A 24017-nucleotide genomic window follows, 5' to 3' on the forward strand; every position below is an offset into this window, starting at 1 on the left:
CTCATGCCAAGGACAAGGTTGGCCATTGGTGCTGGGACGGAGCAGGCCACCCCAGACACAGTGCAGCGGGCGCCCAGGCGTTCCTGTGATGCTACTTGAATAAGACTGGCCCTTCTGGGCACCAGCCTCCCCTCCCCCAACCACCCACCTCTGATTGGAGACAGCAGCCAGGTGAGTCTGTCCAGGTGCCCAGGTGACTGACTCTTCAGCACGCTAGGCACCGGCACGTCCCCATTTGCGAAGGTGCATGGCTGTAAAATGATATGACTCACCTGGCTGTCCCCTCTCGTCCTGTCAGGTAGCTCCAGAACTGGGACGACCATTCCGATGCTGGCCTGCCCCCTCTGGGGGATGGGGGGGCCTTGGGGACAGGCCCTTGCACCCCACTGTGCTGGCTCTAGGAGTGCGTTCCCAAAACTTGACAGCTCTGAATAGTGACATGCCCCCTCCTTGCAGTTGTTCTTGGGATTTTGCATCCAAGTCCTTGACTCCGAGATCAAACTGAAATTGGCGTGTGGTGGGGGCAGTTTGTGTGTCACTTAGTATAAACACGCATGCTTTGCTGTCAAGATAGTGATGTGTTTGCTTATGACGAGTCTCCCGGGTTCCTGCTGGGCAGGTGGCATCATCTAACTTTCTATCATTCTTTTAAAGATTTTATTTGTTTTAAAGAAAGGGGAAGGAAGAGAGAAAGAGGAGAGAATCATTGAAGTATGAAAGATACATTGATTGGTTGCCTCTTGCATGCCCCCTACTGGGGACCTGGCCTGCAACCCAGGCACGTGCCCTGACTGGGAATTGAACTGGTGACCCTTTGGTTTGCAGGCTGCCACTCAACCACTGAACCACACCAGCTATGGCTCCCCTACCTTTCTAAATCTGAGAAAGTCTGAGCTTCAGAGCACACGCGGCCCTCAGGGGCCTGGGTATAGGATTGGGGCCTGCCCTGCTTCTAAGGGCTACTGAGTCCACACCTGCCAGGTCTGTGGGACGCTGTCTGGATGAGGCTGGTTGCATAGCAACCTCAGGCCAGCCCCCCTGAGCAGTCCTTACACAGTGATTGGTCCAGGTGGGGCTGGTGGGTGTGGTCCTGGGGGAACGGGGTGGGGGGGGGTGGGGGGAAGGGGGGCATGGACCTTCCTCTGGCAAAGGTCACTCAAAATCCACTTTCAGGCCAGCCCGAGGAGATGCTCTCCGTGTTCGCGTGTATATGGATATTTCCCAGTCCTTCCCCAAGCCGTGTGTCCTGACTCAGCATTTTCCCACCAAGGCCAAGCGTGTGTGTTTTGGGGTCGTGGCATCAGAAGCGCTGTTTCCCAAGCGCTAAGACTTCAGGCCCCCAAACACACCGGTAGAGGTTTCCGAGACATTTCCCTGAAGCTGTACCAAGTGTTTCATGGAAATAAAGAGACTGTGTTTTTTTAGCCTGGTTCTTATATTTCCAATGGAAATAAGCCCATTTATTTTTACAAAGCATCCTTATGGAGAAGTTTGAAAGCAAAATATTTGTTCATTTGGCTAGAAAACACCTATCTCTCTGGGAGGAGGGGGTTGCTGGGAGGCACGTGATGGACTAGAATTAACTTGCATGCGCCCCTCTGAACGTGGTCACGGTGATAGCAAGATCCGAAATGCGGTTTTTATGTCACTCGTGGTCATTTGGGAAGGAAGGATCATTTAATTCCCAGTGCCTTTATATTCTATAGCTGGCAACTCAATTATGGTAATAAACGCCTGGATCTCTTTTTTGGCTTTGCGCTTATGTAATAACCCCATAGAAGTGCTGTTAGTCGGCAAGGAAGCCAGGTATGCTCAACGCCCTTGTCTGTGTTTGTCAGTCTTGGACAGACCACTACTTACAGTGGAACACGTCGGAATACCCGGGCGTGAAGAACGTTCGCTTCCCAGACGGCCAGATTTGGAAGCCAGACATTCTCCTGTATAACAGGTAAGCACACGGGACGAAGGAAGGCGTGCATTCACCCTTGCCTACGCTGCACGACTAAACGCGGCTGAGTATTTTGTGGGTATGCCTGATACTTGGTCGGTCCTTTGGGGCCGTGGCTGCCCCGCACCGCCAGGCTCTGGAAGGGGCCTTTGAGAAGCGGCTCCGCCCCCTCCCCAGCGTAACTCTGCATTGGCATGCAGGCTCACGCCCCCCAGTGCACCACCTGGCGCGGCCACGTCCCTGGGGCTGCGCCTCACAGATGCGCAGATGTTTCTGTGCATAGTGATGCTGAGTCATTTTCCTGTGGCCGTGACTGTGCCCCTGGATGTCAGCATCACGGTCACAGCAGGGGAAGTGGCTGGCCCCTGGGGGGCAGGACTGGAGGCTGCTGCCTGGACCCAGTGCTCACGGCCCATGGGGAGAGCCCTGAGCAAAGGGCGCTACTGTCACCCCTGGAAGTGGCCACCCCTGGAAGCTTGTCCCACAGCTGACAGAGAAAGGCAGAGGGTGGCCATATTCAATAGTCCTCCTGAGGTCAAGAAATGCAAGACTCACCTGTCACCCGAGGCTGTCTCTGACTTATGGGCCAGATTCTGCACAGGCTGCTATCCAGGTGGAGTCAATGTCCAGAAGCGTTAAAATCCTTTGCTATGTCGCAGAGGGAATTCAAAGCGTATCGTCACAGGAAGGTTTATAATGGCATAAACAGCTACGTATTTTAAAAAGAGAGAGAGTTCCTAACGATGGCTGTGGCCTTAGGTCCTGCCTGGAAGGGAGGAAAACCCTGTTCCTCTGTGACCACCGGCCACTGCCCTCCATGGTGGCACGGTGATCCCCCAGGCCCCACGATGCGTTCGTCCCTCACTGACTGCTTCCAGGAGGCTGACGGGTCCCCTTTCCCGTGCTGACTTCCATTCTCTCTGTCCTTCCTGCTGGCGATTGTGTTTCTCATGAATCAGTGGGCCTGTCCCTGGACGACTGTTCCCCTTCGACTTGCTGTTACTCTCCAGCTTCTTAAATTAGTTCCTACGCATCTCAGGCAGTGGCCCCTAGTGACCAGCTGAGGTGCGTGACCCCCTGTGACCACAGCCTGGGTGACTTAAACAACAACAATGCATTTTCTCACAGAAATTCATTTTCTCGTGGAGGCTGGAAGTCCAAGGTCAAGGTGTTGGCAGGTGTGGCTTCTCCTGAGGTCTGTCTCCCTGAGCCTTTTCCATATGGAGCAAGAGTCTCCCATCGTGGTGGCTGATGTGCCCCGAGGGGGCACGGGGGCTGCCAGTCCCCTTAGGGACTCAGCTTCGGAACCCTCAGCCTGTTCAGTGAGTGCTGGTGGCCAGATCGACAGGGAACCAGCCCAGATCGAGAGAGGAAGTGCCCCCCAGTTCTCCAGGTGCCCAGGGAGGGAGGGAAATGAATGCGTGTTCTGCAGAGACCAGCCATCCCCTGGTAAGCAAGGAAAATGGTGGAACTGGAAAGGAGGTGGAAGATTTGCAGGGGGGGACGGGGGGATAAGGACCAAAACAGATATCGACAGCAGGTTCTTGAGTGACAATGTGGTTTTGTTCAACGCAGTGTCCTTGCAATGCTGACAGAACACTCTAGGATCTTAACTCTTATTTGTACCGATCAGCCTACGGCAAAACTGGTTTCATTACACATTGATCCCCTTCAGGTGGCAGAACCCGTGGAAGATGTTAAGTGAAGACTTACTGTGCAATATAATGAAGAAAGTAGCTGAAAGGTGCAGCCAGCCAAGGGCATCCGACAAAGCCTGTAGGAGGGCCCTAGCCCGGTGGCTTTGTTGGTTGGAGCATCATCCCGTAAGCCAAGAGGTTGTAGGTTTGCCGGTTCGCAGGTTTGATCCCTGGTCAGGATGCACACTCAAGGTTGCAGGTTCCATCCCCAGTAGAGGTGCTGATGGGAGGCAACCGCTGGATGTTTCCATGTCACATTGATGTCTGTCTGTCTGTCTCTCATTCAAACTCTCTCTCAAATCAATTTTAAAAAGAAATAGGTGAGGATTAAAAAAAAATAAAGCCATAGGAAGGCAAATGCAGTCATCTGCTGACCCCCTGACCCCCTGCCAGCCATCCACCAACCAGATGATTGGTACCTGACCCCTCCCCCCCCGCACCCTCCCCACTACACACCCACAGGCTGCATGCATTTGCCTGGTCTCCCCTCCTGCCCTGCCCATCTCACACACCTCCAGCTTGACCCCCCTGTCCCCACCAGTGTCCCAGGCATGTCTTTCTGTCATACGCTGTCATAAAAAAAAAACCTGTCCCCTCACAGCATGTTGGGTCTGTCATCTCCCCTGGACACTGAAAGCATGAAAGCATGCTCAAAAAATATTTGTGCACAGAGGAGATGGCAGGACGCAGGGACGAGGAGGTGCGAAGGGGCTGGGTCCCCGTGACCACGGGAGAGCTAGGGAAGGAGAAGGACGGAAACGGAAACTGGGACTGAATCCAAAAATGGACACAGGAAGAACCCAAACCAGCTTGGGTTTAATGAGGTCCTGACGTTCTGATGCTGTGTTATTGGGGATTTGGAGAAATGAGCTTAAATCTTTCTGCCAGGTGCCAGGCACCTGATAAGCTACCCCTGCAGCCTCACGTGATGTCTGGTTCATGTGTGTGCATGAGGGGGCTTTTCCCTGAGGAGGGGCTGTGCCATTGCTCGGGGTCGCCATGGCTCTGAAAGGAGCCCTGGATCAGTGTAGGCAAAGTGTCACAACACATCTATCACGTTGCATGCTCCGCTCCAGTTGGACACTGAAGTCCCAGCGTGAGCTGCTAATGGCTGGTGAGGTGTATCAATAATCCATTTTTCCTGCTCAGAGCAGGCTGGGTGCCTGCAAACCAGCCATCTCTGTATCAGCCCTGGGACTGTCTGCTTTATTTCCCTGATGGATGGCGAGCAGGGCTCCGTGTTGCCAGCCAGGCGGCCGGGGCATTCAGTGAGAACATGGGCGTGGCGAAAAACACGCCTGCCAGGTGCTGACCCCAGGGGCTTCTTGCTCGCTTTGTTCCCCTTTACTTTAAGCCTGAAGTTCAGGGATTTCTCTGAACACCACCAGGCCCCAAATGAGGGTCAGTTCTGGACGGCTTGTCACTCATGGCTTTTCCCTTTGGGCAGATAAATGCCTCGCTGGCATTGGTAATCAGCCTGAACCTGGCCATCTTGGCTGCCCCCGTGCTGTGCAGCCTCAGGCAGCTGCCCCTGCCTCTCTGGGCTTCTCCGTTCTCAAGCCAGCCAGGCAGAAAATCCTGTAACAACAATGTTTGTTGATCTTTGCTGATGAATGTATTGAAGAAGCTTTTGTTGCCTCTGCATTTTTAGGACACTGTGGGGTGTAAACCATTCTTTTCTTTCTTTTTCTTTTCAATCTTCACCCAAGGATACATTTATTGACAAGCTAGAAAGAAACATTGACATGAGAGAGAAACATTGATCAGTTGCCTCTCGTACGTGCTCTAACCAGGAATCGAACCTGCCACCCTTTGGTGTATGAGACAGTGCTCCAACCAACCGAGCCACATGGCCAGGGCTCCACCATCCCTTTCTCACAGCCTGTACAAACCTATATTTGTGCGTCTCAGGCTTGCGTCTGGCTCTGAGAGTGCTGTCCTCTGGCCACAGCCTCTCTCTGTCACGTGTTCACATGACCCTGTGGCTGATGGCAGAGTCTGGGGTGGGAGCAATGCATGTAGGACAAACTCAGGTGTGGTGTGATCCAGCCCATGAGGGCTCATATTGTGCTAATCAATGAGTTGTCAGTGAAATAGAATTTATTTTCTTACCAAGTGTCTCAGGCTCCCCCAGAAGTCCACCCAAGACAAGGGCTTCAGTGCACGTAGTTTACTTGGGAGAGGAAGTGAGATGGGAGGGAGGGAGGTGGAAAGCCAACACAGAATGCATTCAAAAGCGAGCTGCTTCTGTGGGCAATGGGGCCTGTGCCCATGGGAGAGCTCAGGGCGGCTGCCACCGCCTCTGACAGGGGTTCACAGCTGCTTCCAGGGGCCAGCTCCACTTGCCTGCCCCACGCGTGGACCGAGGGTGCTTGGTGGCCAGGGCCCCTGGCCTCGAACAGGGAAGCAGGGGCTCAGAGTTGGCAGCTGTCAGGGCCCTGGGCATGGGAGGGACAGTGGTCAATGCAGTTGGCCACCGAACGCCAGAGTCACGCACTAGAGTTCCAAGCCTTTACCCCTGGGGCGGGTGGGAGATTCAAGCCCAGCTCCAGGTGGGGAGCACAGCGGTGATGGATGACGGGAGAGGCAGGGACAGCGTCCTGGGACTCAGGGGGTTTCTCAGCCCGCAGCAGGACAGGCAGAGGGGAGAGACCACAAAGAGCCAGGACGGTGCCCTTGTGAATGGCAGCAGCTTCCCTGAGAGCTGCGTGTGTTCCAACAACGTGGGCTGCCAGCAGGGGGCCTTGGCCTCTCTGAGCGGTGCCCCCTCTCTGCAAAGTGCCCCAAAGTCGGTATGAGCACCCATCTTTACCAGGGTGGAGAGGTGGTGCTCAGAGCCGGTGGCCACTTGCCCCAGGTCAGCCAGCCGTGTGTCCGGCGTGTCAGGGGCCTCAGGCCGGGCCGCCTCTGGTGTACTTTTACACGGCTGGAGTGGGCTTGTTCTGCGGCGAGTCACACAAAGCAAAACGACTCCTCTGTGTCTGTGCCTGAGTCAGCTCGGCTCCCAGACCTCCCCTGGGCTTCCCCGCTGTGGCCTTTCGTCTTTCATCCTGGAACAAGTGACCCCGTCCTTCCCCAGTTTCCATCTCGTGGCTTCTCAATGACCTTTCCTCGGCATCTGACCTTCAACTTGTCTGGGACCGAACCCCTTGTCAGCTGGCTCAGAGTGACGACAGGCAAGCCGCTGTGCAAAGGGTTTGAGCAGGATGTCGGGGCCAGGAGCTACAGTGGGCAGAGTTGTCTAGAGACACTTTGCTCGAGGATGGCCAGGCCGGCAGCCCCAGCCAGGGCTCAGGGCCAGTCTGCCGGGCAGCCCCCTCTCTGCACCCAGAGGGCGGCGGGACCGATCGTGCCCAAGACCATGGCCTTTGTAAATGAGCTTATTGATCTCAGTGGCACCAGACAGACAGCCCACGTGACTGTGAGGGTCTGTGTAATAAATACGGGAGACAGGAACCTGATGGGATGTTCAGTCATCACCACCAGCTGGTGGGGGAGGGGCGTGCAGCCCAGGGGTGGGGCCACGGTCAGCCCTCCCCTCCCCTCATTCTGCTGTGAGAATATCCACTGCCCTCTGGGGCTGTGCTGCCTTCGACCTACAGGGGAAGGCTCCCTTAGAAATTAGTCTAAGACTCATAGACACAGAGGACAGTCTGACAGTCGTCAGAGGGGAGAGGGGTTCGGAAGCTGGGTGGAAAAGGGGAAGGGATTGAGCAAAAACCAAACTTATGGACACACACAACAGAGTGCTGCTGACCAGAGGGGAATGGGGTGGGGGAGGAAGAAGAGGGTAAAGGGGTAAATGGTGAGGGAAGGAGACTGGACTCGGGGTGGTGAACACACAATACAGTGTGCAGATGATATATCATAGAATTGAATACCTGGAACCTATGTAATTTTTTTTAATGCCCACCTGAGAATATGTTCATTAATTGGAGAGAGAGAGACATTGGTTGCCTCCTGGATGCTCCCTGATTAGGAATGAAACCTATCACCTTGGTGTGTACCCTGGCCAGGCTAAACTAATTTTGATTTGATTTGATTTTTTAATTTGAATGGAATTCTTTGGGGATTGGGGTGACATTGGCTACTGCAATCATACAGGTCTCAGCCCTGGCCAGGTGGCTCCGCTGGTCGGGGCATTGTCCTGTCCAGTGAGGGTTGTGGGTTTGATCTGCCTGAAGGAAAGTGAGGGGACCCATACAGTCAGGGGTGACTAGGAAGATGTACTGCTACACGCCAGCAGCTGTGTGTCCTGTTGATGCAGGGGTTAACAGTCTGACACCAGGTGGGGGGCGGGTCCAGGTAAGGTGGGGTCGTGGAGTACTTGGTCTCAGGAATTGGGAATCAGGGGAAGGGGTCTGGAAGCAATTATTTTTACGTCTTTATCAGGAGGAAACAGGCTCTGCCTTCTGTAGCCATCGATCTTTCTACCTGGACCAGCTGGAAAGCGTAGGCCGCCTGGCCTTCGGCAGGCCTTGGGCAGGACTTTCCTGTGCTGGAAATCCCCAGGTGCACAAGGCCCCAGAGGTGTGGACGACAGAGCTGACACTGTCCCCTCCCAGGTCCTTGCAGGGGCTTTGGTCACTCCTGTGCATAGGGACACATCGGACCCTGAGTGTGTAGGAGCAGGGCCCTTTTCCAAACAAACTGCATCTCCACCCTCATGGTCAAAACCGACAGGAGAGAGGTGTCAGCACACGCTTATTGTAAGAGTTTACTTTTATAATACCATTTCTGCAAAATGGTCAGTTTGCCCAGGGGAGAGAACCCTACAACTGGCGTCGAGAATATTAAGATTTGCATTTGGCTAATGATGGCAGTGGTCTGGTCTCATTTATCTCAATTTTCTGCTTTGCTTGAGCCATACTGAGAAATCACTGAGTCACACAGGTGAGCTGTTGCTAATAGTAACAGGTTTTTACCTCTCTTTTTTTTTAAACCATTTGTCTTCCAATCTCAAGGGTCTCTTCAATTAAATTGACCCAGTTGTGTGCAGGAAGAGCTGGGAGGATTTTTTTTCTTCCTCCTAGAATTGAATCGCGGTTGTAACCAATGCTGGTGGTCTTCGCTGCAGACAGAGAAACCAGACAGGAAGCACCCTAGCTGGAAACAGGCGAAGCTCCGCTTCTCCTGCGCCTGCGCCCGGGCATCCCACTTTGGGTTTCTGCCAGTGCAGTGGCGGGAACGCATGCCCAGCCAGGTGCAGCGTCTGTACCAGAATTGTCAGCGGTGTACATTTTCCAAAAGAGCCGTGTGAATCTGCAATCCCACACGGGGTGGCTCTCTTACAAGAGGTGCAAAACATACGCCCCTTCAGGGCTAGAGCAGTTTGAGTTTAACTTCCATCCGGAAAGGAGTTCAACGGACCGCGCGGATGAATACTCCGGCAGTCTCTGTGAAGGGTCACAAATTTGTAAACAGTTGCTGGAGTGTGTTTGGACTTTTATTAGGAGTTTTTAAATGTGGAAAGAAAATCTGGGAATGAAACACTTGCAGAAAGCACCTCTGCGGATGGGAAAGGTTCCAGGGAACCTGGTTGCAACATCGCACTGTAATGCTCCATAGAGGTCCCTATGGTCAGCTGTTGAATGCCCATTCGCTGTTTATCATGTGACTCGTCAGAACAGTTGGGTGCTGCCCTGGCTGGGTTGCTGCTCCGTTTGTTGGAGCATCACCCTGTACACTACCAAGAAGTTGCCGGTTCGATTCCTGGTCAGGGCACATGCCTAGGTTGCCAATTTGATCTCTGGTTGTGTGTGTGCGGGAGGCAACCAATCGATGTCTCTCATATCAATGCCTCTCTCTCAAATCAATTAAAAAAAAACAGTTTGGTACAGACTACTGTCAAGCAAAGATTTTCATCCTCAGCCCGCTTCCTTCTCTCCTTCTCTCTGTTTAGAAGTAAGGGGAGGCTGTATTTCTTCATCTCAGATCACTATTCTTTTGTGATTAATCATAATCATATTCTTTTATAATTATTCTTTAGCCTCTTCCTCCTCCCTTTAAGCTTTGTTAGATTTTTGTTTCATATTCAAACCATGACTTTCTCCTACAGGTTTTTTCACCTGGAATTTCTGGTTGCCTTTTTTTCTTTCTTTTTACAAGATTTTAAAAAACAATATCCTTGCCATGGCCACATGGCTCAGTTGGTTGGAGCGCCATTCCCTGTACCAAATGGCTGAGTGTTTGATTCCCGGTCTGGGCACATGCCTAGGTTGTGGGTTCAATCCCTGGTTGGAGCACATAAGAGAGGCAACCAATTGATATTTCACTTTCACATCGATGTTTCTCTCTCTTCCTTTTTCTCCTCATCCCTCTCTCAAATCAATGGAAAATGTCCTCAGGTGAGGATTTAAAAAAAACAAACAAACCCAAAACAGTGTCCTTAATCAAGTCCATGGTGTTTTCTTGTGTATTACTTATTCTCCACATTGGAACCCACTCCCCAGAGACCCCTCATACCCTGCTATAATTTGGCTCCTGCCCCTTTTCCAGGCCCCCTGTACACCTCACATCAAAACCCCTTTTTAGTCTCCAGGGTCAGTTCAACAGCTGACTTCCTCTTAATCAGTGTTCACCCTCATTTCTCTGGAGCTGATCCTGAAGTCCATGACCCTGAGAATCAAGTCCTCTGAGGACACACTCCTGGGGAACGCCTCTCCTTGCCCTCGTTCTTGACTGGTTCCTTTAGGGTCTAGGAAATTTGTCTGTGTGATTTCTTGGATAATTCCTCTCTGTCTTTCTCTTTTTTTTAATCCTCACCCGAGAACATGTTTACTGATTGTAAGGGGTAGTAGAGAGAAAGAAAGAGAGAGAAACATTGATTGGCTGCCTCCTGTATATGCCCTGACCAGGGATCAAACCCACAACCCAGGTATATGTCCTGACCAGGAATCGAACCCATAACCTTTTGGTGCGCGTGACGATGCTCCAACCAACTGAGCCACCCAGCCAGAGCCCTCCAGCTCTTCTGCTTAGTGAGCCCCCCCTGGCCTGTACTCTGAGGCCCTCATTGTCTGTTCTATGTTTCTTCTCTGAGTTTTACCAGCCCACCCTCTCAGTCACGTATAATAACAATTTATTTTGCAACTCATATTTGAACTTCCATGTTGCTTTTTGGTTTCCTAAATGCGATACGCTCTTCCCTTTTGGGGAGAATGAGACTTCTCCAAGCAGTAACAGTTGATGCCTTTCACTGACTTCTCTTCTTGGATCTCTTTCCAAGTCTGTCACACCGAAGGCATCTGTCACACCGAAGGCTGTTCTCAACTGCCTTTTGATCTGAGTTTTGCATTTAAAGACCCGGAGGAATAGAAGAGGCTGCCTCGGGCTCCGCAGAAAGTGGGGCAACCCTGCCAGAGGTCCCTAGGTGCTAAAATAAATGCAGCTCTGTGCTGCGGCGCCAGCCCCTTGACCAGCAGCCTGAGTTTCTTAAGACAGTTTACTTTTTAAAACTAACGCGTAGGGGCTGCGTTTGGAGGGCACTCGAGATTCGCTTTAGTTAGACGTGATAAGACATGCCGACACAGAAATGTCTGTCGTGAAGGAAGACGTCTGTCATACTCAGAGTTCCCTAGCATCGGGAGGCATGGACAGGCAGGGCCCCACGGGGAGGCACTGGGGCTGCACAGGAGGCCGAGGGAGGGGTCATGGGCAGGAAAGGGGTGGGGAGAAAGCTGGGGGGTGGCTTTTGAATAATTCCAGCAGGCTCTGGGGCCCTGGGACTGTCCTTAGCTGTCTGGCATGCGGCCCTGGGTGATGAGGGCACATGGATAGTGGCCTGGAGTGTGGGACCCCAACAAAGGGGATGCTGGGGTGGGGTCTATGCGCTGGTCAGTCTGTATTTGAGACCTGCACTCATGAGCTGGTGGTTTACCACCTCTAGGAACTGGCCAGCCCTGGCAGGTGAGGAAAGGGGACAGTGCCCCGCCCGACGCCCCCCGCCCAGCCCCAGTCAGCAAGGCCCCAGATGCCAAAGAATACAGAAAACAAGAGACATTTGTCCTGTCTCTGCCAAGAATGAGCATTTTGTGGAACTAGAGCTCTGAGGCCATGTGCCTCACCCGATCTCCCCTCCTACACAGGGGCTGAATTCCCGTCGGCCGACGCCCTCCCCAGTTGTCCCCGGGTTCCAGTTTTGCGCAGAACTTTGTTTTAGAGGCACATGAAAAAAATCACAGTTTCAATGAAATGGGAGCGGATATTGGCCCCTTCGGGCCTGTCTGAGGAGATCATTCAGGTCAGCTGCAAAACATGTTCCTGGACCGACGCCGGGGTGGCCAGAGAGCAAACAGCAGCACCTGACAAAGTTACTTGGACCGCAGGGGTGCCGGGCCAGAGGGCGCCGGGGGTGGTACCAGCTCATGAAATCCCCTTCCTGTTTGCAGTGCCGATGAGCGATTTGATGCCACGTTCCACACCAACGTGCTGGTGAATTCTTCTGGGCATTGCCAGTACCTCCCTCCAGGTAAGACTGCTTTCTCGGTCCCCCCACAGCGAGGCAGGCTGAGTTTGGGTGTCAGTCTTGACGGTTCTCCCAGGAGCTGTGGGCTGACTCTGACCTTGCTTAAAGATGCTGCTTATTCCGGAAGGCCCAGCTGCCGTCTGGAGGGGTAATATGGGCTTAGAGCCTCTCTGGCCACACTCAGTGGAGAGGCCCTAGTGCCCTCATTGCCTCCTCTTCCAGGGGGGGATGAGAGGGCCAGAGAATGTGTGCACAAAGCACTGATCAAAAAGACAGGCGGCCCTGGCTGGATGGTTTGGCTGCTTGGAGCATCATCCCATACAGCAAAAGGTTGCTGGTTCGATCCCCAGTCAGGGCATGTAGAAGAGGCACCCGATCAATGTTTCTCTCTCACATTGGTGTTTTCTTCTCTCTTTCTCTCTCTCCTTCCTTTCCTCTCTAAAATCAATTTTTAAAAATATGTCATTGGGTGAGGATAAAAAAAGACATGTGGAGCATTGCAAAGAATGTCATGTTTAACTCACCAGCCCTTTATTGGAGGACGAGATTCTTACTCTGTGAGGGGCGGGCGTCGTGTGTGGTGAACGGCACATGAGGCTGGAGACCAAGGCATGGCTGTGTGTTTATGCATTTTTATTTTTAACATTTTCCAGCTTTATTGAGGTGTAGTTGACAGGTTGTGCAATGTGATGACAACACGCATAAACACCATGAAATTGTTTGCACAATCAAGACAATCACACAGCCATCACCTCACACCCTCACCTTTTTTAAAAGATGCTTCAGATCTATTCTCTTAGCACATTGCAAGTTTACAATACTATTAGCCATAGTCACCATGTTGTATGTCCAGTCCTTCAAACTTAGGCATCTTATACCCTGGCAACCACCATGCAACTCTGTTTCTGTGAGTTCGACTTTTTTTGTCCAATTCCATGTATAAGTGATACCCTATATAGTGCTTGTCTTTGTTTCACTCAGCATAAGGCCCTCAAGTTTCATCCACGTTGTGGCAAATGGCAGGATGTCCATCATTGGAAAGGCTGAGTAACATTACATATAACTTGTATGTGTGATACAGTATACATGCTTGCGTGCACACACACACTCGTGTTCTGATAGTGCCGGTCACCTGCACAGGCATATTCAAGAGCTCCTGCTACATCGACGTGCGCTGGTTCCCCTTCGATGTGCAGCAGTGCAAACTGAAGTTCGGGTCCTGGTCCTACGGTGGCTGGTCCTTGGATCTGCAGATGCGGGAGGCGGACACCAGTGGCTACATCCCAAACGGAGAGTGGGACCTCATGGGTAGGCCCTGCACGGATGCAACGCTCGCTGCCCAGAGGAAACTGCTTTATTCCTGTGCTGGCTTAGACGTTGGGGGCTTTTGTGTCCACTCTGCTTTTGGGTGGGGGGAGGATTTATGGCACCCTGCAGTTCCCTCCACGATTTACTGAAAGCTAGAGGATTAGAAACAAAAGCAATTAGCAAGTTCGGTGCTTCCTACGAGGGGCTCAGTAAGAGACATTCCAATGGCGCTAGTTCTATGGGCGTCCCTGCGTGGTCCGGATCTGCTCCATTTATCATGGTGTGATGTTTACAAGACACAGGGTCCAGTGGAGGTGATGCCTGCTTGAGTGTGTTTGGTAGGGTCATGACATGGGTGCAGTAATTTATAGTTTGAAGTTGGCCATTTCACCTAAAATGGCCTGTGGTGTGCTTGAGTGTGTGAGTGCTCTGTTACAGAATCACGTGCTTGTGATTGTGGAATAAAAAGTGGCGTTATGTGTGCCGGACCCCTGTGTTATTTATAATCATGGTGTCTCAGTCCGCTCAGCTGCTATAACAGAAGACCACAGACTGAGTGGCTTATGAATGATTGAAGTTTATTTCTCACAATTCTGGGCGCTTGGAGTCCAACATCCAGGCACCAGCAGATTCAGTGTCTGGTGAGGGCGGCTTTCCATCTCAGAGATAGCTGTGGTCTTCTGGGTTCTCACATGGCGGAGGGGGCCCGCCAGCAATCTGGGGTCTCATTTCTAAGGTCCCTAATCCCGTGTCAAGAGTGTAACGCTACACTCCTGACCTAGTCACCTCCCAAAGGTCCCACCTCCTAATGCCGTGACCTTGGGGGCTAGTTTTCAACATATGAACTTGGGCGCGGGGCACAAACATTCGGCCTGTAAGCACATGTGGTTCCAACCCATCAAACAATTCTGCTAATTTGGTCACCTGTCGCTAAGACACTCCCAAACAACTCTGATAAAACAGGAAGTGTTTATTCAAACACTGACTGCCCAGCTTTTTAGCACGTAAATTACTCCATGGCTGTGTTTCGTGTGCTACGCATTCAACTGAACAAACAGGGTAGTTTCACATGAGCAATGGTTCCCCTTCTCCCCTCCCCACGCAGGCATCCCGGGCAAGCGGAGCGAGAAGTTCTATGGATGCTGTAAAGAGCCGTACCCGGACATCACCTTCACCGTGACCATCCGCCGCCGGACCCTCTACTACGGTCTCAACCTGCTCATCCCCTGTGTGCTCATCTCGGCCCTGGCCCTCCTGGTCTTCCTGCTCCCGGCAGATTCCGGGGAGAAAATCTCCCTAGGTAAGTGCTCATCTTCCCTGGGAATCTGAGACCAGACGGGAGGGCGATGTGCGGGGTTCAGCACTCTGGACAGCGCCAGGCGCACGGAGGGAAAAGTTAGACAGGGCCGCCTGGCTCAAGACGTCACCCTGAACCACAGGCTGCTGGCGTCAGCTCTGTGTGGTTGTCACGCCCTGCTGAGGTACCACAGCACCCTCTGATCCTACACGGAACGTGGGGACCCCCAGGGAAGGGTCCCTTCTTCCCTCCTGCCACCTCACTCTGCTTTTTGACAGCAACCAGCCAGCGTGCACGTGCACCGCAGACGGTGCATTTAATCCATTATCAGCTTGCATTTGCAAATTGCCCTACACAGTGTAACTCCTTAGGGTCATCCAATAGCAAGATCATTTAACACTTACAATGGCCAAATGAGTTTCTCAAATTCTCACAGTTACCAAAGAGCATATTTGGTGTATGTATAAACCATTGTCACATCCGTATCTTCTGAACGCAAGGCTGGGGCACGTTCGGTGACTCATTCAAGGTTGCACAGCTAGTGAGTAGCAAAGTCAGGACTTTGAACGGGCTCTTTTCTTTTTCCTGCCAAACGAGGCCACCTCTCAACACTAAAGTAATAAAAAAACAAGAGATACTAACGCTAACTGCAGTGATTTGTTTTGTGTCCTTCTAAAACTCTGGCTCTGAAATTTTGCTCCACCAAGCACTTCTCAATGCCGTGACTGTCCCCGGAGAACTGCCCATCCCATAAGTACAGGGAACCAGGCAGTTGCTTTCGGGAGTGTCTTGGACACACCTGCCCCTCGCCCAGACACTTTCGAGTTCTCTGACTCGAAGGGTAGAATCCCATTAGATGGGTGTGAGGTCTTAGGTCGGTCTGTCTCTGGCGCCCCTTGTTTTTCTTTCAGGGATAACAGTTTTGCTCTCTCTCACCGTCTTCATGCTGTTGGTGGCTGAGATCATGCCTGCGACATCCGACTCAGTGCCCTTGATAGGTAAGCCAGCGTCGGGCTGTGTTTGGAGACGGGCTTACAGGGGGCCCCCGGAATCTCCTGGCACAGGTTCTGGGCAAGGGGCCTCTTCCAAGATCATGGAGAGCTGCAGCGCCCCCTGGCGTCTGCCGTGAGGAGGTGTCTGATAACTATTCAGAGTGGTTTGTGGCCTCTGCTCACCTGGGCACAGGTGAGTGCAGTGTGGAGTTCAGCTTTGCAGTTTGGCTCTAAGATGCAGAAATGCCCCCTTCCTCCCTACTTCTTCCCTTCATGTTTGTTTTGGAGCCAGAGATTTTCCCATGAGAGATTCATTATTGTAGCTCGAATCATCGCCTTCTCACAAACCCTTTGTTAAAACGGGATGGGCACACACTTCGATTCTTAGCCACTGTTTCCTGGGATAATGTGATGTCTCCGTGTCAAGTTGGAGCATGCATGGGCATGCAAGCAGGACAAATGTGCTTCAGCCAGGACAGATCTAATTATGACTTTCTGTTGGGGATGACAGGGACAGGGGACAGCATTGCTTTGTGCTGGGAGCTCCCCTGGACCGGATATGCAGGGCCCCGTGAAGGGGCTCTCAGTGGTGCACCGGTTAGGATCTGGCACCCTCACCACTGCGGCCAGGGCTCTGTCCTGGCCAGGGAACCGGCTCTCCTGGCCGGATGTGAAAACAGGAAGCAAACACTCTGCCACTGGGTATTAGGTTTCACACTAGAGTCACTGCCCCCTTTGGCAGTGGGGGACAGAAGCAGGAATGCCATCTGCAATCACTCCTGTGGGCCCACACCACCTGACAGCATCCTTTGTGGTTACCTAGGGGTAGGTGGGAGTGGGGGAGGCTTACACAGACTTCATGAACGTGATGGGCTGCCACCATTCCTACCACCTTACAACACAGTGCTTTCAACAGGGACGCACAGCGGAAACCACCTTCAGTGGGTGGTGGGTAGACCAGGCCCTGACTGACCAGCCAATGGGGAAGGCATGGCTGGTCCACAGCCCGTGTCTGGAAGGACAGAATGCTGTTGGCCTTGACCTAGGTTTTGACATTTCAGCTGTGAGATCCTTTCACCCCACGTCCCTCCCTAGGTCATTGCATTAGCCTGCTGGAGACATCCCAGTGCAATCCCACATACTGGGGGCTTCCAACACAAAAAAGTATCTGCTCACAGTTCTGGAAGCTGGAAGTCCAGGGGCAAGGTGTTGGTAGGTGGTTTCTTCTGAGGCCTCTTTTTCTGGCCTGCAGATGACTGCCCTCTGGCTGGGTCCTCACATGCGATCCTCTCTGCATTCATCACCGGTGTCTCTTCCTGGGTCCAGATCTTCAAATCTCCCCTTCCCAGAAGGACACTGGTCAGATTGGATGAGGTCCCACTAATGATCTCATTTTAACTGAATCACCCCTTCAAAGGCCCCAGCCTCTTCTGGTCCCTGGTGCTAACTTTAAGTCTCAGAGGTCCACCTCCAGAAGCTTGTCACAGGCACCTCTGGTCTCCGGGGAGGGCAGTGAGCTCCTTCCTATCTGGAGGGCATGAGGCATCCCTATCCCCAGGGTGTAGGCCCACACTTGTCTCTGCCGAAGGACGCTTCCTACTTATAGCTCCGCCCCATTGCAGGATTAGTCATCAGAGCTGCCAATCAAGGAATGCCACCCTATGCCAGGCTTGTCCTGGGCCCCTGGCCAATAGAACTGTCAATTCCTGCACCGAACCTTCAGAGAAGGCGTTTCCACCCTTGCTGTGCTGGTCGATGAATGACCCAAGGCCCTGGGAAGCTGGGTGGCGGTGCAGACTCACAGATGGCGGTCGGAGGGCCAGAGGGAGCTCTTTCCCCTGCTTCTCACCAGAGACAAGGTGGAGATGCACAAGTTGCCCATCAGAGCTGAAGCTCATGTGCCCGGCCTGAAAAGTTGCTGCCGCTGCCCTCTTCCTCTGACACGGCCAGCAGCACCCACCTCCCCCAGTGCCTCTGGGTAGATAGGGCAGGACTCATCTTCCGCACCAGTCCCCCAAGTCTCCAGGCCTGATAACACAGTCAGGCGACACCCAGTCTGTTCTAGTTACACCCCTAGCACGTCCCTGCCCTGCAGTCGTCACAAGGTGCCCACATGCCCCCCATCCAGGTGGTTTCCATTGCAATGCAGGTCCACGTGCTTTCTCGTGGGAGCCACCCCCTCAGCCCCCTGCGAGGGGCTGTGGAGTCTCACTGGAGGTCTGGGTCCACGTCCACCCTGTGACTTTTTCGCCACCGGGCCGCGTCTCACCCGGCGCCCACTCTTTCCGCAGCCCAGTACTTCGCCAGCACCATGATCATCGTGGGCCTCTCCGTGGTCGTCACCGTCATCGTGCTGCAGTACCACCACCACGACCCTGATGGCGGCCAGATGCCAAAGTGGGTGCGTCCCTTCCCCGCCCCCCACCCCCCACCCCCCACCCCTGCCGCAGGGAGTCGGGGCCTCTCCGAACCGAGGCACCAGGATGACCGGTCTAGTTAAAAAGTCCCAACAGTTGGCGTTCCCTAACCAAGAGCCGTGCCTCTCCTGCGACCTCACCTGCCTGCACAGCTCTGCCTGCGGAACGGTGACGCGGCTCTTAGGACCCGGCCCCAGGAGCAGGGCCCACACACTGGCTGCCCTGTGCGCCCTCCTGGCACAGAGACTTCAAAGCTCCCTTTCGCACATGCGCCATAGAGAACCACGCTGGGGTTGGACCCAGCCGCCAGAGGAGCACACCGCGGCGCCGTTGGGTCCTCCAAACAGTAAGAAGAGAATCGCTGTGTACTGAAATAGACATTCAGTACACGGGGATGCACGCCAGTCCAAAGCCTACTGAATGAAGGTCTGTCATTTCCAGTGGGACAGAGGATGGGAGAAAAGAAAATGGGTGAAAAAGAAAGGATTGAATTTAATAGCCTGTCCTTTAGCCCAGGCGATGCCCTCCATCCCGGCACCTGTGAGGGCTGTCCCCACCTGCTCCAGACCTGGGCCCTGCAAACCTTCCAGCCTTCCTGTCCAGAGAGGGTGGCCTGGGGACAGCGGGAAGCTAACAAAGTCCTCTCACGTTCAAAGGAGCCCGTGTTTAGAGACCCTGGCATCCAAGGTCAGGTGGCTAAATGTGCTACAAGATAAAAAGGTGCATTTTGTTGAACCTCCAGGAGCAGGGCGATCTGGGCCTTCTAACAACATATGTTGTGTAATATTTACAGTTATGCCAAGTTCATACAGGAATAGCCACTATTTTGTAAGGTTTTTTATCTTGTAAGTTGGTAGCATGTATACTTTTAAAGTTAGCAAAGCTTAAAGCTGCAGTAAAGGCTTTCCAGCATTATATACAATAGCCAGGACACGGAAGCAGGCTAAATGGCCATCAGTAAACAGATAAATAAAGATAAGGTACATGCACACAATGGAATATTACTAGGCCATAAAAAGGAAGAAAATCTCACCATCTGTGACAGTATGGATGGAGCTAGAGGGTATGGTAAATGAAACTAAATATCACCATCTGTGACAGTATGGATGGAGCTAGAGGGTATGCTAAATGAAACACATCAGGTGGAGAAGAACAGATACCACATACCTATTTTGCTCATATATGGAATCTAAAAAAAATGGCTTCACAAAGCTCCTATGTCCCCTTAGACCCTTGTCCATGGCAAGTTCTTACACTTAATAACGACTGTCATACCTCATTGCACCAGCAGGAGGGCGAGCTTCTGTTAAATGTCGCCGGCTCATCTGCAGGGCATGTTGCCCTGCCCACGGGCTTGTTTTGAAAAGGTCCTCTCTTTTCTAACCCCGACGCACTTTCTGTCCACTGATGTATCTGTTTGAAACAGGGAACACATTCCCATGTCATAAAAGTGAGATAACACTCAAGGACATTCTGCTCCTAGCCCTGCCCCTCCCTCCACCACCAGTGCTGAAAACCATTTGAATTAAGTCCCCTTTTCCCCTTCCAGTGTTGGTTTATGCAAATACCAACACATGTTCTTATGTCTTATATTTGGACTGATGTAAAAAATAAGGGAATTAAGACAGAAAGGCGCCAAGCCATTTGTAATGACCTAGCAGCGCTGGACTGTTCCAAAAACATCTTCATGAAGAGCAATAATTATTCGCCTCTTAACACAAGAGTGTGCTAAATCCAATGGCTGCAAATGAGATAGGAAGCCTGTCTCTCACGCTCTCATTTCACACAGCATTCTGCGTGGCTCTTTCTTTCTTTCCAAGTGTATTTGAAACATAAACAGCCTCTGAGGGGCTTTTATTATGACCTGCAGCTCGGAAGAAGATACTGCCGAGCGCAGTGGCATTATGTGACATTTGCACAGCCAGAAACGAAGCTGTGACCGAACGGAAGGGGTCACAAGCACAGTGTGATGAGTGCCAAGAGGACAATGTCATCTTTCGAGATAGTTGAGCCTTGAAAGCCAATGATTGAAGCTAAAATGGACTTGGCAGTGTGGATCATATTAGCTTGCGATGAGCCCCCCGGGGAGGCACAGAGCCCCCCATGGGGCGGGAGAAGCTGCTGGTGCTACTGCCTGGCTCTCTGAGTGCCCAGCTGCCTCTGGTTTGGACGCACTCCTGCGCAACGTGCTCCCTCCGGCTCTGGCCCTGGCTCCCCGGTGCCTTCGGGGTGGGTTGGGGCTACACTCTCGGGAGTCTGAAATTGAACCCTGTGGGGCCTTGGGCAGGTCAGGAGTCCACATAAGTCAAGGGATGTCATTCCTATGATACCCTGAGCCAATGTATTGGCCTCTTCGGACCCTGGCTTCTTTATCTGTAACATGGGGGCATAGACAGACTTTGCAGAGCTTTTAAGAGGCCCCAGTGATATGGTGTCTCTCCTGAGCCTTGTGGGGAGGGCTGACGTGGAAACCATGGAAACCACGGACTGTGGAAAAGCCTTGAGGGCCAGCAGACTGGAGATCACAGGGTATGGGTGGCAAGCAGAGAGCCACCTGCTGGGACCAAGGGCTGTGTTTACAGCCACAAGGAAACTGCTCCCGTGCTTCCTTGTCCTTTTCACTGCCTGTCCCTTTTACTGTGTATTGCAGTCATCCTTGGTGGCATAAAAATGATCACCAGGAAGTGCAACAGACGTGAAATTCACATCTGACAGAAGTCGCTGTTATGTGGCCGGTGGAGCCTGCCTACATCAAACCAAAGTGAAAACGTTTTCAAGGGCAGGCCCTGTGTTTCGGGTTCTGGTGTAAACAGGCCCCTGCAGGAACCCGTTGCTTTACCTGCGTCGAGGCCTCGGGTGGCTCCCTTCATCTGAGGGCAAACGGATGGCTCTCTTTCCACCAGAGGGCAAAACAAGAACATGCCCCTCCCCCCATGTCTTCTGTGTGTGGGGGCCACACGTGATCATACCGTTCAGGTCAGAGGCCCATATCCAGCCTACTGAGCGCTTTCACAAATGACATTTTATTCGACATTTCACTAGAAAACAGGAACACCTGCTCCTTTCCAGGCTGTCTGCGGCTGCTTTTGCCTTGTATCAGCAGAGCAGAGTGAAAAACAGACCTCACGGCCCACGGGCTAAAATAGGTACCGTCTGACCCTTTGCAGAAAGGCTGACACCCCCGCCTCAGACTTTCATGCCTGTGATCGCGTTCACTCTTCCTTGCAGCTTGATGACTGAGGTTGGAGGTCCCTAGGCTCCCTGATTAGTGCAGCCTTGGTGTCCAGGAGTTTGTTTCATTTTGTTTTTACCCACAGGGTGCCTAGGGTGAGCGAAATCCCCAACGGTTCTGTGTATTGAATGGGACAAAACAAGTGGATGAGCCTCGACAGTTCAGCACCTGCTGGCCCTGCACAGCCCCCTCCACCCTGGGAGCTTCCCCCTCCACCCTGGGAGCCCTCCCCTCATTTCCTGTTTCACACTGTTGACCTTCTCTGTCCTTGCTTTTAAATTCCAGCCTGTCTTTGCCAGTGATCGGACACTCCAGCTTGAGCAGCTCCAGGCTAGGGCTTCGGCAGCATCTGACATGTCACTGGGTTGCCCTTGTAAACTAAAAACCTCTGGGGCGTCCTGGCTGGGTGGCTCAGTTGGTTGGAATGTCATTCCCGTGCACCAGGGTTACAGGTTGGATCCCTGGTCAAGGGAGGTACAGGAATCAACCAATGAATGCACAGATAGGTGGAACCACACTTTGATGTAGTAAAGTAAAATAAAATCTCTGGGCGTTAAGTCAGGAAGGATCAGAGAGGCAAAGCCACTTCCCTTGTTCACACAGTCTAGGGCTGTAGTTCCAATCAAGGCAGGCTTCTCTTCCCACCCAGCTGTCTTCCCTCGGAGAAGAATCCCACTCCTTCCCCGGAGGGCGAGGGGTGCCCGCCGCCCCCAGGGTGCTGTAGGGTTCCACCGGCTGGTGAGAGAGTCCCGGCCGCTCCTCACGCTCCTTTGTGTCTCCCCAGACCAGGGTCATCCTCCTCAACTGGTGCGCCTGGTTCCTGCGCATGAAGCGGCCGGGCGAGGACAAGGTGCGCCCCGCGTGCCAGCACAAGCCGCGCCGCTGCAGCCTGGCCAGCGTGGAGATGAGCGCGGTGGCGGGGCCGCCAGCCCCCAATGGCAACCTGCTCTACATCGGCTTCCGCGGCCTGGACGGAGTGCACTGCGCCCCTACGCCGGACTCGGGGGTCGTGTGCGGCCGCCTGGCCTGCTCCCCGGCGCACGCGCACGACGAGCACCTCCTGCACGGCGGGCCGCCCTCTGAGGGTGACCCGGAGCTCGCCAAGATCCTGGAGGAGGTGCGCTACATCGCCAACCGCTTCCGCAGCCAGGACGAGAGCGAGGCCGTGTGCAGCGAGTGGAAGTTCGCGGCCTGCGTGGTGGACCGCCTGTGCCTCATGGCCTTCTCCGTCTTCACCATCATCTGCACCATCGGCATCCTCATGTCGGCGCCCAACTTCGTCGAAGCTGTGTCCAAAGACTTTGCTTGACCAGCTGCCTCCCAGCGGGCAGGACACGTACAGGCTGGTGGTGACCGGGTCTTGGGGGGTGGATCGCCCTCAGTCGCATCTGTTCCAGTGTCCTTGTCACTTTCAGGATGTCAGCGCGTTTTTGTTTCATCTTTTCAGAGGGGCGGCTGGCTGTCCTTGGAACGGCCTCCTAGTCAGTGGGAACCCTGGAAGGTCTTTCTGCCCGTCCCTGCTTCCTGGTGAGCCCAGCTAGGAGGCAGGGTGGCCAAGAGGGCCAGGCAGAGGGGCCTTCACGCCTGGTCTTGCATGCCTGCATGTCACGTGTGTGACAATTCCACGTCTGCTTTGGCCCGTGCACACACCTGATCGGTTCTGCTTCCGGTAATAATGTACCCCATTCACTAAATTCATTCCAATAGCTGGCTGGTGACAGGAAACAGACCTAAACCTAACTAAAGCTAAACACTAACGGCTGATTTTTCTATAGTTCAGATTTCATTTATCAAGACAGTTGGTAGAAGTAGTTTTGTGCTGTTTCAATGTTTAAAAAAGACAGAAAGACGTAGCTGACCTTGTAAATGATCCTCTTACCAGCTCAGTTTTTGCCACCCGGCCTCATCCAAGGAGGACCGGACAGGTCAAGCCAGGGCGGTTTCTGTAGAGTTCAAGCGAGCCCCCTGAGGATGGGGTGCCCCCGACACAGGGGGCAAGTGATCTGCTCTGCCCTGCAAAACCCAGAGGGTGGGGGTGTTCTGTCAGAATTACCAGCCCAGCCCTAGCAGGTGGGGCTCATTTACTTAGAGCATCATCCTGTAACCAGGGAGCTGAGGGTTCGATTCCCAGTCAAGGGGTACACCTGGGTTGTGGGTTTGATTCCCCAGTTCGTGCGCGTACAGTAGGCGACCAATGGATGTTTCTCTCTCACATCAATGTTTTCACTCTCTCAAGAGGCAATGAAAAAATGTCTTCAGGTGTGGATAAGAAAATAAAAAGAATTACCATTTAGATAATGAAACATCTAAAGCTAAATTAAGCCGTGTGTGTGTTTTTAAAATGAATGCGTTAGATGTGTGCACATGTACGGGGTAGATATGGCTTTGAAATCTGTGGATCCCTAGAAGTGCACAATATAACATGAAAGTATCGTGTGCTTTTTCTGTTTCAGGGCAAGGGCAAGGGGCTGGGACCTCTTCTTGTTCCCTGTGTCCAGGAGGGGATGGTGTGGCTCAGGCTTCCCTGATGACAGGCAGTCGTGGTCAGCAGGAGGGGCTGGAGGGCCAACTGTGGCTGCACAGCCAGTAACTCGGGTGCCTGGCTTTTGGGGACCTGCTTCCCCACAGCCCGTCCACCCAGCTCAGCCTAGAAAGCTGT

The 24017-nt window shown here is 53.0% G+C and overlaps 1 protein-coding gene across 1 annotated transcript in view; it reads left to right on the top strand.

Annotated features, from left to right (window-relative positions):
• Window positions 1-23554, top strand: part of LOC118992078 (neuronal acetylcholine receptor subunit alpha-7) — a 61135-nt gene extending 37581 nt beyond the window's left edge. Inside the window, exons 4-10 of the mRNA XM_037053825.1 lie at window positions 1839-1948; window positions 12036-12115; window positions 13253-13420; window positions 14526-14720; window positions 15629-15715; window positions 18001-18110; window positions 22143-23554. Of these exons, the coding sequence (XP_036909720.1) occupies window positions 1839-1948; window positions 12036-12115; window positions 13253-13420; window positions 14526-14720; window positions 15629-15715; window positions 18001-18110; window positions 22143-22667 (1275 nt within the window). The 3' untranslated portion in view covers window positions 22668-23554. The remainder of the gene's footprint in view (window positions 1-1838; window positions 1949-12035; window positions 12116-13252; window positions 13421-14525; window positions 14721-15628; window positions 15716-18000; window positions 18111-22142) is intronic.
• Window positions 23555-24017: the final 463 nt, after the last annotated feature.

This window comes from Sturnira hondurensis, unplaced genomic scaffold, assembly GCF_014824575.4.
Source record: "Sturnira hondurensis isolate 20B ecotype Veracruz unplaced genomic scaffold, ASM1482457v3 Scaffold0007865, whole genome shotgun sequence".
NCBI lineage: Eukaryota > Metazoa > Chordata > Mammalia > Chiroptera > Phyllostomidae > Sturnira > Sturnira hondurensis.